Below are 13,596 nucleotides of genomic sequence, written 5' to 3'. Positions count from 1 at the left end.
ACGAGTGGGGATTTGAACTCACAGACTCTGGACTCCCAGCCAGGCTCTCCTCCCCACTGTGCTATTAGTCAAAACTGCATACAAAAATGTGTTTATTACACAAAATCCACACTATGGAAATTGCTGCAGAAATGTGGAGAACTGAATTTTATGACTGGAAAAATGAGAAACAGAGAGAACTGCAATTGACAGATCGTTTCATCCCTAACTCCAGGATAAGTGATGGGGTTCATGTTATGTAGTTTGGCCAAGAAAATTGGGAAACTGGTCATGTGCAATACTTAGTCAAAATTCAAGAATAAAGAACCACAACAAAGCACCTTGATCCTCTTCAGGCATCCAGTGAACCATGTAGGATGGAAAGAAATTCAGTTCAGTTCACATTTCAAGCCAAATCTCTCATATTCACACTTTCTGAAAAAATATGAGAACAGAAATGCAGCCATCCTTCAACATTTGCCCTTATTCAAATTTTGCAATGCAGCTTGCCAATCAAACAATGTTTACAAAAATGCATATTTAAGGGAATGTGTGCATAAATATGAATACATGAGGTGAAATAACATACCAATATGTTCTTATATGACAAGAAATGGTTTGCAAAAATGTGTACCTTAGTCAAAACTGCCTACAAGAATGTGTTTATTAGAAGAAATTCACACTAAAATGCTGAAGAAATTTCATGAGGATTTTAAAAAATTGCAAATTGCTGCAAAAATGTGAACTGGATTTAACATTGTAAAAATGAGAAACTGGGAGAAACAAAATTGACAGATCTTTCCATCCCTAGTACCATGCAATTGTCATCACACGTAGGAGAGCAGAGCACTCCGCCAAGCCCCTCCCCCTCAGGCTTTTCCCAACAATTACATATAGTTCTAAATTGCATAGGAAGCTTATATGTTTCCTGTTTCAGAACCCACTATTAGAGGGCCAAAAAGGGGAAGGCGACATGCCAGAAAGAGCAGGGTTTGGTAGCACATACAAATTCTTCCTTGTACAATAACAGCTGCACAAATAAATGGAAAAGTGCTCTCATGGGGACTCTTAATTCATCAGTTCCACTGTAGAAACAAAGTCAGGTAGTTCAGAAACCCATAAACAAGGGAGAAATTTGCATGGTGAGAATTTCAGGCATCTCTAGTTAAAAGGTTGAGCAGGGGGTTGGACTTGATGGCCTTATAGGCCCCTTCCAACTCTACTATGCTGTGATTCTATGAGATCCAATAGATTAAGACCCCTCCAGAAGTGGTATTATGACAATGAGACTGTATTTTCTGGAATTTTATTAGAGAACTTAAGACAACACTAAACTAATTCCCTAAACCCATTAAGGCTTAAAATAAAGTGCACAGGGAAGATTGGAGGCATTTCTTATCCAAAAAGAATGTTGTATTCACTGAAAGGAACCAGATTGCAGGTTTAGAGTAAAAGACATGGCAGGAGGCCTGTCATTGTAACTTCCTGTGCTTTTGTTCATTTTACAGGAATCACCAGAGAGCAGGATTGTTTGCTCCTGATCTCTGTGCTTTTTCCCTGTTTCAACCCACACAGAAGCTGTTAATTAGCCTTTCAATGGAAAAATAGAGGGATTTATTTATTTATTTATTTGTATTAATTGATTTATATCCCACCCTTCCTCCCAGCAGGAGCCCAGGGTGGCAAACAAAAGCACTAAAAACACTTTAAAACATCATAAAACAGACTTTAAAATATTTTATTTATTTTATTTTATTTATTTTATTTTATTTATATACCGCCCTAAGCCCAAGGGCTCTCTGGGCGGTGTACATAAAATAAAGCAATCAGGAATATATAAATACAATAAAACAATAGAATCAAACTAACAAAGGTAAACAAAAATAATCAAACAGTAACAAAATACAACAATACATATAATGATACGCATTAAAAAATACATTAAAACAAAACATCTTTTAAAACATTTTTTAAAAGCTTTAATATATATATATTTTTAAAAGGTTTAAAAACATATTTTTTAAAAAAGAAGGTTTAAAAAACATCTTAAAAAGCAGTTCCGACACAGATGCAGACTGAACTGAAAACATGGTTTTTTAGGCAGGCATTCGAGATCTCTGTCTAATTTAGTTTAAATTTTTGTATGATGGGGATAGGTTTGGATTGAGTATACTTATTGTTGTTTTGTATTATATGTTATATTTTACTCTATGTTATATTTTAGTCTATGTACGCCGCCTAGAGTGGCCGTTAATTCGGCCAGATAGGCGGCCTAGAAATAAAATTTTATTATTATTATTATTATTATAAGGTCTCTACTTAAAAGGCTTGTTGAAAGAGGAAGGTCTTCAGTAGGTGCCGAAAAGATAACAGAGATGACGCCTGTCTAATATGTAAGGGGAGGGAATGTTGGGTTCATTCCAGACTGGACACGATCTCCAAATGGTTGTTCTCCTTTACTACGAACAGTAGTTGATAATACAATTTCGTACTTTTTTTTGCATTAGGTTGGAGTTATTGTCAAATCATAATGGGTGCAGTATTGGTTAAATGCTAACATGCATTGAAATCCTAAGCCAATTTACACAGAAGTAAATCTTAGGGTATTCAGTGGTGTTCAGGATTGCAACCCTCATTGAGGTCTGTCTCAGACTGGTAGAGTGTTTTCCCCCCTCAATTGTAGAAGAATGTTTTTTTCTGCCCAGGAGGAATTTTAGTTTAATGCAGGGGGCAGCCTGTACAGGGGCTGGGCCATTTTCATCCTTGTTCACAGTTCCTTTATCATCTTCATCATAACTCTGCTGCAAGTCCCAAAAGGACTGGCAGTCTTTGCAAACATACCTTTGGCTGGCTTGCGGGCTGCCAGTCATGATTGTTCTAAGCACCTGATACCTGGTGCAGATTGCCTGGTTGTTGTGGATGTGTATGGGCCACCCTGTTCCTGTGGTTTGCAATGCCTCACCATATGCTAATTTAAGGTGTCTTGCATTGCTTTGGGCTCTGATGGATCCTGAAGAGAAAAAGCATCCCAAAGTTGCAGGGCAACTACCAAGAGCATGCTTGTGGCCCCTCCTCAGCACATAGATGGTGGACCTATGAAAGCACTTCTGTTTGTTGGTTTGTTTTTTTTAAAGGTTGTGATAGAATGTGGGGGTGGAGATGGGTTCCTAAATATTTGAGGTCAAAACCACTTAGAGCTTTGTAGCTCAACACTGGCATCTTGAATTGAGCTTGGAAGGCAATAGGGATCCAGTGCTGCAGAAAGACCATAGAGCAGGTGCCATCCAGATATGTTGAACTCCCATCAGCCCTAGCCAGCACGGTCAAAGGCCAGTGATGATTGGAGTTGTAGTTCACAACATCTGGAGCAGCCTTTCCCAACCAGTGTGCCTCCAGATGTTGTTGGACCACAACTCCCATCAGCCTCAGTCAGCATTGCCAATGGTCAGGAAAGATGGGAATTGTGGTCCAACGACATCTGGAGGCACACTGGTTGGGAAAGGCTGATCTGGAGGCATCAGGTTGGCTACCCCTGCCATAGAGAGTTGGTATAATGTCCTCTCAATGACCCACCAGCATCTCATGCTCAGAGGCACACTGAGCATGGATGTTCCATGTAGCTGTTGTGTCTAACAATCATTGGTTAGCCTGTCATCCATGTATTATAACAGGGAGATTTCAGAGGCATGCATCACTTTTTTTAAAAAAAAAAAGGTTGGCATTTGCCATGCCCCTCTAATATTTTATGAGCTCATTTTCTGTCCCTTTGCTCCCAAAGACTCAAGGCGAGTTAATGACAGCCACCTTGAAACACACAATCAAATAGCCATGGGCTCTTAAGGTCCTGCTGTTTCAGATACATCTGGCAGGCCAGAGCCATAGACACATAGGAAGCTGCCTTGGACCAAGTCAGGCCACTGGCCCATCTAGGTCACTCTACTGGCTGACAGTGGCTCTCCATGGCATCCACGAGAAGTAAACTAGAAAGGCAGCAAAGAAACAAGAAGGAGATGGAGTCTCAGAAGTTTCTGTCTTTATTGAAACCCAATGCATGTGGGGAAAACTGCCTTTTTTTCATGAGCAAACCAGGAAAGCGAGCTTTGTGAGTCTAGGGGAAAGACTTGGGATCAAAAGCATACTTTCCCAGATTATCCCTTAGGAAAGAAATAGTTTTTTCCAAAGTACCCTGGGCTTCAGTAAACTCAGGCACTTTTGAGAATCCATTTCTTCTCTCGAGGGTTTCAGATGGAGGTCTTTCCAGAGCTACGTGGAGCTGCCAGGGACTGAACCTCAGGGTAGAAAGAAGCCAGGAGGGGACCGTCCCAGTCTGGGAAGGGCTGGACAACAAACCGCTGGGTAGTACAGATGAGCACCTGGAGGTGGGAAGATGGTGAGAAGATAATTTAAAACTTGAGTGGGTCATCATTGTGCAGAAATGTGGTCCAGAGAGGAATAGGCTTCATATCTGGAGATGCTTTGGAGTATGCTCAGAAGGATACAGAGCTCTGAGAATTGGTTGTACTTTGGACTTTGTTCCCTTTTTTGGAGTTACTAAAATTAAATGATAAATATGTAACATTAAAGTATCCAGAGATCCTAGGCTATATTCTGCCCCCATCTTATACTATAGTCTGGCTATGATATAATATAATATAATACAATATAATAATGTCTAACTATGCAATTTCTCTGCAACCCCCAGTGAAACAGTTGCAAAATTAGATTGTGATTATGTACCTAGGCTGGTGTAGATCATTAGAATGATTCCTAAGGGTGTAATTCTGCTGTGCTAGATCAGATCAAATGTTTCCCTAGCCCAGCATTCTGTCTCCCATCAGTTGCCAGCTATAAGCAGGGCGTGAAAAAGGTAACCATCCTTTGCTGTTTGCTTCACATCTGTCAGTCAGAGGTGTCTAGCCACTGGCTGGTGCAGATTCTTCTTTTAGCTATCATGACTAATAGCTAGTGACTATTGATCAAGTATTATTTGAGAAAGGATATCCTCCTTGTTTGTACACAACTAATTCCAAAAATGGCTCCTTCTCCCCACTCCCTAAAATCTGGTTCAGTTTTGCATTGCTCAAAGACCTGTCTGTATCTTGCCCATCAATGTATTTCCTATGCATCTTTTCATTGATGATTGCCCTGGGTATTTTCCTTCATATTTATTTATGTTGGAGAGGGGGATAGCCCAGTGTTATTTACTATTTATTTATTATTACATTTGTATCCCACCTTTTCCCCAGGTGGCATACAAACATGGTTCTCCCCCTGCCCATTTTATCCTCACAACAACCCTGTGAGGTAGGTTAAGCAGAGAGACAGTGACTGGGCCAACATCACTCAGTGAGCTTCAGGGCCAAGTTTGAACCCTGGCCTCCCAAGTCCCAGTCCGACACTGTAACCCCTACACCACACTGGCTGACTGGCACATGCTTTGCATGTAAAATGTTCTGGCTAAATCCCTGGCACCTCCAGGTCTGAAAAAACAACAGCTATGCCTGAAAACCTGGAGAGGTCCTGCCAGTTAGTGTGGATCAGGGGTATCCAAAGTCATGCCCTCCAGATGCTATTGGACTCCAACTCCCAACCAGTATGGCCAGCAGCCAGGGATCTTTGAAGCTGTAATCCAGCAACATCTGGACGGCACCAGATGCCTTGTGTAGATAATACTGAATTAGGTCAATGGGGGAGCTTCCTATATTCCAAACTCAACAGGAGCCACTAAGAAGTAAGAATCAAGTTGGCTTTGATTCCATTTCTTGGCCAGCCTTTGGGGAAGAGACAGAGTGAGCATCTGCCTTGCACGCCGAAGGTCCCAGGTTCATTATCTGGCATCTTCAGGAAGGGCTGGGAGAGAACCCTGCCTGAAGCCCTGGAGAGCCACTGCCAGTCAGTGTAGACAATACTGAGCTAGACATAGCTGAGTCAGGGTCCTGACTCAGTCTAAGGCCATTTTCTATGTTTTTGTCTTCTGTGTGATGGAATATTGGGAGTTGGGTTGGATGGATGTTTGTCTATTTAACCAAGATATTCTGATGGACATTTTTTTCCCCTCTACCGCATCCAACCCCCTGTTCTTTTCCCTCCACCATCCCTCCCTACAGGTGTTGGCTACTCCCGATCAGTTCCTCCTGCCTACCCACCACCCCAGGATCCACTAAATCAGGGACAATACATGGTGACCGATGGCATAGCTCAACCGCAGGTCTATGAATTCACCGAACCCAAACGCAGCCAGTCACCGTTCTGGCAAAACTTCAGCAGGTTAACGCCATTCAAAAAATAATATATAGAGTGAGATGGAGTTATAAAATAAATTTTAAAAAATGTAAAAAAAATTAAAAAATTATATTTATAGATGGACCTTTTTTGGAAAAGCACTGTTGCAACTAAAAATAAAATCATTTATATCTATATCTATATATCTATATCTATATATATGATTGATATATATATAGATATAGATATATTTGAAGGACCAAAAACATTTTTGTTGTTGTATTGGGGAAAAACAGTCTCTGCTACTATATTCTAAGTAGCACCAAGTACTTCTAATCATGTAACCTGCTTTATTTTGGCACCATTGGAATCATTGTTGTTACTGTTGTTATTTTTTTCCTTATATATAATTTGTTTTGTTGTCTCAAAATCGTCTCCCAGGATGATTTCTTGTTCATTGTCCATTTCTCTGTTGACATGTTCCATCCAGCATCACACTGGTGTATATTTCCTTTTGAACTTCATTTACAGATTACCTTCTCTTAGAAGGGGTTGGGCGCAGGGGGAGACAATCTCTGTTCCTACATCTCATTCTTACAGCCCACCATGGATGCACCCTGTTCCTGGCTGAGCACCGTTGAGAACAGAATGGGAGGCCTCATTTGCTTCAATGATAACACAGTCCGATGGTGCACTGGGGCAATTGCACCACACACATTGAATGTTGAGGGTTTTTTTAAAAAAACAAAACAAAAAACAGACCAAACTGCATTTTATGTCCTCACATTCGTCTGTTGTAAGTCCATGATCTGTTGTGCAGCGTATGATATGCTGCTCAGTGCTTCGGTTGCTTTCAACTATTTGAGAGAAGAACCTGAAGAGGGCCTTCTGCTCTACAAACTCCACTCGTTTCCCAGGAAAATGGAGGTTGCAAAGCAGAAGCACCTGGCTGACAGTGTCCCAGGGGTGCAGAAAGAACAGGATGGTAAGAGGGCATCCAAAACTTTATTATGCAAGGAATTAAGTCTGTTTAGCTGATATTGTTGCATTTTTAAAAAAAATGCACTTTTGTCCTTCTTACTCTGGGGTTTGAACATAGCTTTTTGTAATCCCCTAGTAATATCATTAAGGTTGTTCCCATTTTGGTTGTGATTTTAATGCATACAAGGTTTCCTTTTGGTTTTGTCCCTTTCTGTTTTGTTTTTAATTGATTCACCACTTAAAATGACCAGTGCTCTATTTACACAACCTACAGTCTCAAGTGATTTGAAGGAAAGAGCTTAGGGGTCCATGTCCTGTATCCTACATTAGAACCAAATGGTTTTGGGGTCCCCAAGGAATGACCAGTTTCCCCATCAAGAAGACCTATCGATTCTGCCATATACTGGGTGGCTTTTACACACCAGTGATTACACTTTAGAGATGCATTGGTCCTAGTGGAGACAAACTATTATATAGACCTCATTGTCTGGCCTGTATCATTTGTTCCTAGTTTTAACCTTAGATCCTTAACTTCCAGGCAGAGCATTAGCCAGTGATAATGAGCTATTACCTATAGGATCATTGCCTCGGTAATCAATAGCATTTCCCTGATTGTGAAGGCATCAAATCCATGGAAGGAGCTTAGTGCTGCATATCTGGACATACTTGCTGGGTGCTGCAATATAGTCTGACAAACCTAATAGCTTGGTGATGATTCTCATCTAGGCTGTTGCAGTTGTTCAGCAAACAGGCATCGTTGTCAGTGGGCTACCAATCAAGTATCCAACCTCACTCTGCTTTTCTGTCTCAACGCCCCCCCCTCTCCTCCCCTTTATTAAAAGTTGCATTTTTCAAAGCCATCTTGTAAATTTCACTTTAGATTTTCTAGGTATGTGCTGATCTGATCACTCTAGCAGAGCAATCCTATGTATAGGGACGGGTGAAGCTATGCGACAGATGCACTGCCATATCCAGATCCCTGATGGCTCATGGTGGCCTGGGTGCAAGGGGGGGGGGCAGATTTGCCAACCTGTTTAGCTCAGAGATCCCCACGTATTTAATTTCCCCACCCCCATTTGGAAGCAATTAATCACACCAGATCCAGGCTGGTGTAGCTGAGCGACCCAGATCAAAGAAACTTTAGATCCTGCAGCTCTGCTCCCATTTCAGAGCCTTATGCTTGTTACCAGTGGCGAGAACGCTGTCAGTGGTAGGTCTCCAGCTTGGGAAAGTTACTTTTTTGAACTCCAGCTCCCATCAGCCCAATCCAGTGGCCATGCTGGCTGGGGCTGATGGGAGTTGTAGTTCAAAAAAGTAACTTTTCCAAGCTCTCCACCTATTGAGCTTTTTGCAGTCACCATGGGGGCCTCCACTGGGTAGAGCCACCCCCCTCCTGAGTGAGGTTGGTGGAGAGCTGCCTTCATCATATGCTACCTCCCCTCTCCAGAAGCAAGCATCAGGAAATTAGGATTGCTCTCTAAGGCAGTGGTTCCCAAACTTTTTCACCCATGAACCATTTGAAAATTGCTGATGGTCTCAGAGAACCACTTAACGGTTTTTCTGCCTGTTGTAGCAATTGTCATTGCGCTGTGCTAGATGCTGTGTGATTTTTATTGCATTTTCATTGATTCTTGTATTTCTTAGATTGTATTTTATTGTATTTCAGTTTGCATCCCATTGAATTCAAACTGTAGTACAGTATAAGAAATAAAAGAACCAATAAAGTACAGTTAAAAATAACTATGAATATTTAATGCTGGTGTGCATTTCATTTAATTGAATATTTAATGTGAGCCACCGGAATGAAGCTTACAGCTGGGGAACCCCTGCTCTAAGACTTCAGTCCTAAACACACTTACTTATGGTACAATCCTATACATGCTGACTCAGAAATATGCCCAATTCAGTTCAGTTGGAGTTACCTCCAAGTAAGCGTGCATAGGATTACACCCTTAAAGAGTAAACTTCATTTAACTCGAACTAAGCTGAAATTTCTCAGAAGGCTTTTTCTTCCCCACTGAGAATATTTCTGCAATTTTTCTTTTTGCTCACCCTTCCCTGGGGGGGAGAGGAGAAGAAGGATACTTTGTGGAATTTTCTCCACATATTTTTCATTTTGTTCTATTTGATCTGTGGCAGCAGCTAATTCCCCTGAATGATGCCCTGAACAACATGAGGTTTGGGACATTGCAGAGGATTGCAGAATTGTGGCTAGGCTGCAATTGCAATCATTGTCATTGCCACAGCACAAGCAGCAAAAAAAAAAAAACACTTTAGGAAAAAGAAAGGAGCTGAGCTGCTGATGCCTCTGCTAATAGTTGAGCCTCACCCCTGAGAAACCTTTGGAGAATTTCTCCTCACCCCGGAAAAAAATGGTTAAATTGCTCCCCCTACTCAAATTTCCCAGAAATAGAGTGGATAATTTTGAGGGGCCATTGGCACATAGCTCTGTGGAACTTCCTTCTGAGTAATAGGGTTGTACTGCATATCCCACTTTTATATCACAAAAACGTGAAATAGCTCATCTAAGTGTCTGAGGCAGAACAAGAAATTACAGAGAGTTGCATGCTGTAAAACACTGTTCTTCACACTTGGGCCCCCAGATGTTGTCGGACCACAACTCCCATCAACCCCATCCAGCTTAGCCAATGGGCAAGGACGATGGGAGTTGGAGTCCAACAACATCTGGGGACCCAAGGTTAAAGAACAGTATTCTAAGGCAGTCCTCTATCACCTGATGCCCTCCAGATGTCTTGGACTACAACTCCCATCATCCCTGACCATTGGCTGTGGAGGCTGGGGCTGGTGGGAGTACAAGCCCAACAATATCTGGAAGGCACCAGTTTGGGGAAGTGTGCACTAAAAGAAGTATCCCTATGTCTAAGGAGAAGCAATAAATTAAAATAGTTGGCCTGATGTCAGCCATCACAGTTGTGAGTTTCTCTCCTTCGCTGGCTGCCATTTGCAGGGGAACAGAAATCCACAAAATGTTGACATCACGTCACACAATTTAGCTTCCTAGATGTCACTAGAGGAGGAGGAGGAGAGGGAAGACAAGGAGATGCTGGGTGACACCTGCTTTGGATGCCAGCCATAATATCTCCAGCATGTTTAGTTTACAAATAAAAAGCTGAATTTTAATTTGGGGTAGGTGTGTGTTTTAAATATTCCTTTGGAAACAGTGAAATGACACAACCTCCTTATTTTCTTGCCTGTTTGCTGTTGCTTTTGTTGATTTTTGGTCAAAATTTTATTTTTTGCCTTCCAGGCAAACCTTGCCAGCCCTTAAATAGGAAGAATTCATTGGCAATGCTGGGTGGAGCTGACGGGAATTGTAGTACAAAATGTCCAGAGGGCACCGGATTGTGGAAAGCCCTACATCAATTTCATATTTCACCCAACTAATAAATACATATTTATGTCACTTCATGAAGCTTTTTTCAGATGCATCCAATAAGGTGTTTTGTTTGGAAATTTGATTACACACACACAAGCATCATGGCACCCTGACCTCAACCCTCACTGGTCCCTGTTTTGTAGTACAGCTAAAGTCAGGGATGAAGCAGGTTGTAGGCCAACAACAACTAGAGGGCACCATGTCAATTTGGGCAACACTACCAGCATACACACCATACATTTGAAGGGCATTTCCTCCCCTCAAGGAATCTTAGAAACTGTAGTTTGTTAAATGTGCTGAGACTTGTACCTCTGTGAGGAGTAAACTACAGTTCCCAGGACTCGGGGGGGGGTGCTTTCAAGTTTTGCCATGTATGTAGGCACTGTTTGTGTCCTGATGTTGATATGGGCTTCTCCAGCATAGTTTCTACTTCCTTTGTTGCTCTTCTGCTACTAAACTGGGAGCAGGGGATGCTCCTATGCAAGACGCGGCCTTACTCTGCAGGGCCATAGCAAACATCAAGAAAAGAAATGAGCTGGCAAGATAAGTGGTTGAACTTATCTCGTGTCTTAAGCGGAAAGGCAGTCTAAGCATTTTCTTTCACTCCCATCCTATCCAGTTAAAGTTAACCACCTCATTCTGGGAAATTTGTTGCCAGTGATAGAGGAGCAGTGGGGTGTATACAGAGAACAGTCCCATCTGCATTAATTTCAGGGGAAGGGCAGCTCTTTGCCCCCAGAGCTTCCCCATTCTCTTGAAATGAATGGCGCTTTTACAGCAGTTCCCCAGGTCTTGACTGATCACTCTTTCCAGTGGACCTCTACAGGTCCAGATTTTCAGTGCGGAACAAATGATAGACAAGTTAGTGGCAAAGTTTTGTATCACAAAGAGCATATTTTTATTAGGGGGGGGAATACTCTTTTCTATTGTTGCATGTTATTGATAACACAGCAGATTTTAATATAGACTCATTCGTCTAAAACATTGGTTTTCCTCACCGGGCAGACCCTTAGGATTCGGTCTAGGCTCCCTGCACAGGGTTCTGAGACTGGAGGTGGAATATCTTGCAATTTATGAATGGCTAGCAAGAAAGAGAGAAGAGAGAGAGAAGAGAAGGGAATTGGGGACAAGCTGTCAACATGATGAAACTTTTACTTATTCCTTTGCCATTTTAATTGTTTAAGAGGGAGGAGTAACAAGCACATTAGTTAAGCCTGTTCGTTTACTGTTTTGTGCCCCAGAGAGCGAAAATGAAACATCCATTATTTTTATAAGATGCTTCCTAAATATTCAGCACTAGGAAAAAAAAAAGAAATCAACATCGTCACACCATTATTTGCACCATAAATCAAGACTTGCCTGGTCTGACAAGAGCCACTTGTTGGACTCCCAGCCTCTTTCTCAAACTGAAAACAAACAGCAAAGGACCCCTCCCCCCAGGGGAAGAGCCTTGCTGACTCAGTGTCAAAGCAGAGCAGATGCTGGCATTTGTTCCCAACAGAGGGGAAGGTGTTTGCCCCGGCTAGTGGCATTCAAGAACATGCCTCCTTCCCCTCCATTGCCAAGGTGCCACAAGGAATGAAGTGCTGTTGCAGTGAAGCAGTGAAGAACCAGCCATGGGTGCCGATGTTACTACCTACCAAGGTTCTTGACGGGGAGGGCAGGTGTCAGGATGAGCTGTCTTGTATCCTGGAATGCTTACATCTGCTCAGATTTTGGAAGGGGGATGTCAGAGGAGTGTGGATGATTGAGCATGTTACATAGACTTCAGATTTCCATTGCCAGATGAAGAGGATGCTGTGGTACTACAAGGTGTACAACAAGGACAGTTGTAAGTTGCTTACTGTACACAGGATCTCTCTGGCAGAAGTGAAGAAAGTAGATGTAGATACATTATATACTGAGGTGGGGTGGGGCATTTCCCACGCCTCTTTCCTTAGACCACCAATCACATTCCCCCCCCCTTGATTTTGCAGATACAAAGGCTTTATCTTCAAGATTATTGTCTCCCTAACCTTTTAAAATTTAAGGGAGGGCAAAAGCAAAGCAAGAACCAACCTAGGTGCATCTAAAAGTTGTAAATAGACAATAAATAGAGAAAAAACACATATATTTGAAATTTGTTTCAGTTCATGGATGGACGCTAACCATCCGTTGCAATTGTTATTGATAGTACACCGTGGTGCTTTTAGGTTTCTGGTTCCGTTCTCTTTATGCTCAGTCATCTTTTTATTGCAGCTACATTTCAGGGAACATGTATATTTAGTAGCTATTGTAAGTTCTTGCATGGCATCACCAAGCTTATTTTTCCTTGAGAAGGTAAGAATGAGCCTGTCAGAGCTTCGTGGCACTATGACTAGAGAGGGACTCATGCCAGAGAATGCAAGCAATGTGGGTGGGGAGGGGAGGCTGAAAATCCAAGTCTGGGGCCAAATGCTGGGGGGGGGGGTTGTGGTGGTGGTGGTGGGGAAGGCTTTAACAGTCTGAAGGAGCAGATACACAAAAAGAAACAGAGGTTATGGGTAACCCAGCTAATTACTCACTTGCCAGTTCCATGATTTTGTTTCTATTGGGTTGTTTGACCCCGTCAAACAAATGTCAGAATTGTGTGTATTAAAAAAAATAAAAAAACCAAGCAAACAGTGTTTTAAAAAAAAGTGTTGTAAAAGACACTGAGCCTTATGAAAAATATTTATGGAGTTAAATAAAAAGAAATAAAAAAACATATCTGGGCTTTTTTTCCCTTTTCTTTTTAAAAAAATTATTTCTGTCTTGTCTACACAGATCAGATCTATACTTTGCTTCTTAGGAGGTATGAGTAGGACCCACCCACAGGATGAGTCACTGCACTGGGAACACAAAAACCAGTGCTGGGCATTAGCTGGGCACTGCCTACGGCTTGAAACAAGTATGCATTCAGCACAGCACCCATTTGGTCACTCCTGGCTTTGACCTCCACTGAACTGATTGCTTCATGGCCAGATGTTGAACCATGTTGTGGACAAGGCATCCTGTCA

At 42.0% G+C, this 13,596-nt stretch overlaps 1 protein-coding gene across 4 annotated transcripts in view; it reads left to right on the top strand.

Annotated features, from left to right (window-relative positions):
• Nucleotides 1-6,631, top strand: part of ARHGEF9 (Cdc42 guanine nucleotide exchange factor 9) — a 290,941-nt gene extending 284,310 nt beyond the window's left edge. For all 4 annotated transcript variants that reach the window (XM_061598283.1, XM_061598284.1, XM_061598285.1 and 1 more), the window contains one exon: nt 6,087-6,631. In XM_061598283.1, the coding sequence (XP_061454267.1) occupies nt 6,087-6,268 (182 nt within the window). In that variant the 3' untranslated portion in view covers nt 6,269-6,631. The remainder of the gene's footprint in view (nt 1-6,086) is intronic.
• The last annotated feature ends 6,965 nt before the right edge of the window (nt 6,632-13,596 follow it).

Source organism: Rhineura floridana, chromosome 16, assembly GCF_030035675.1.
Source record: "Rhineura floridana isolate rRhiFlo1 chromosome 16, rRhiFlo1.hap2, whole genome shotgun sequence".
NCBI lineage: Eukaryota > Metazoa > Chordata > Lepidosauria > Squamata > Rhineuridae > Rhineura > Rhineura floridana.
This window is presented reverse-complemented; position numbering and strand designations above follow the sequence as displayed.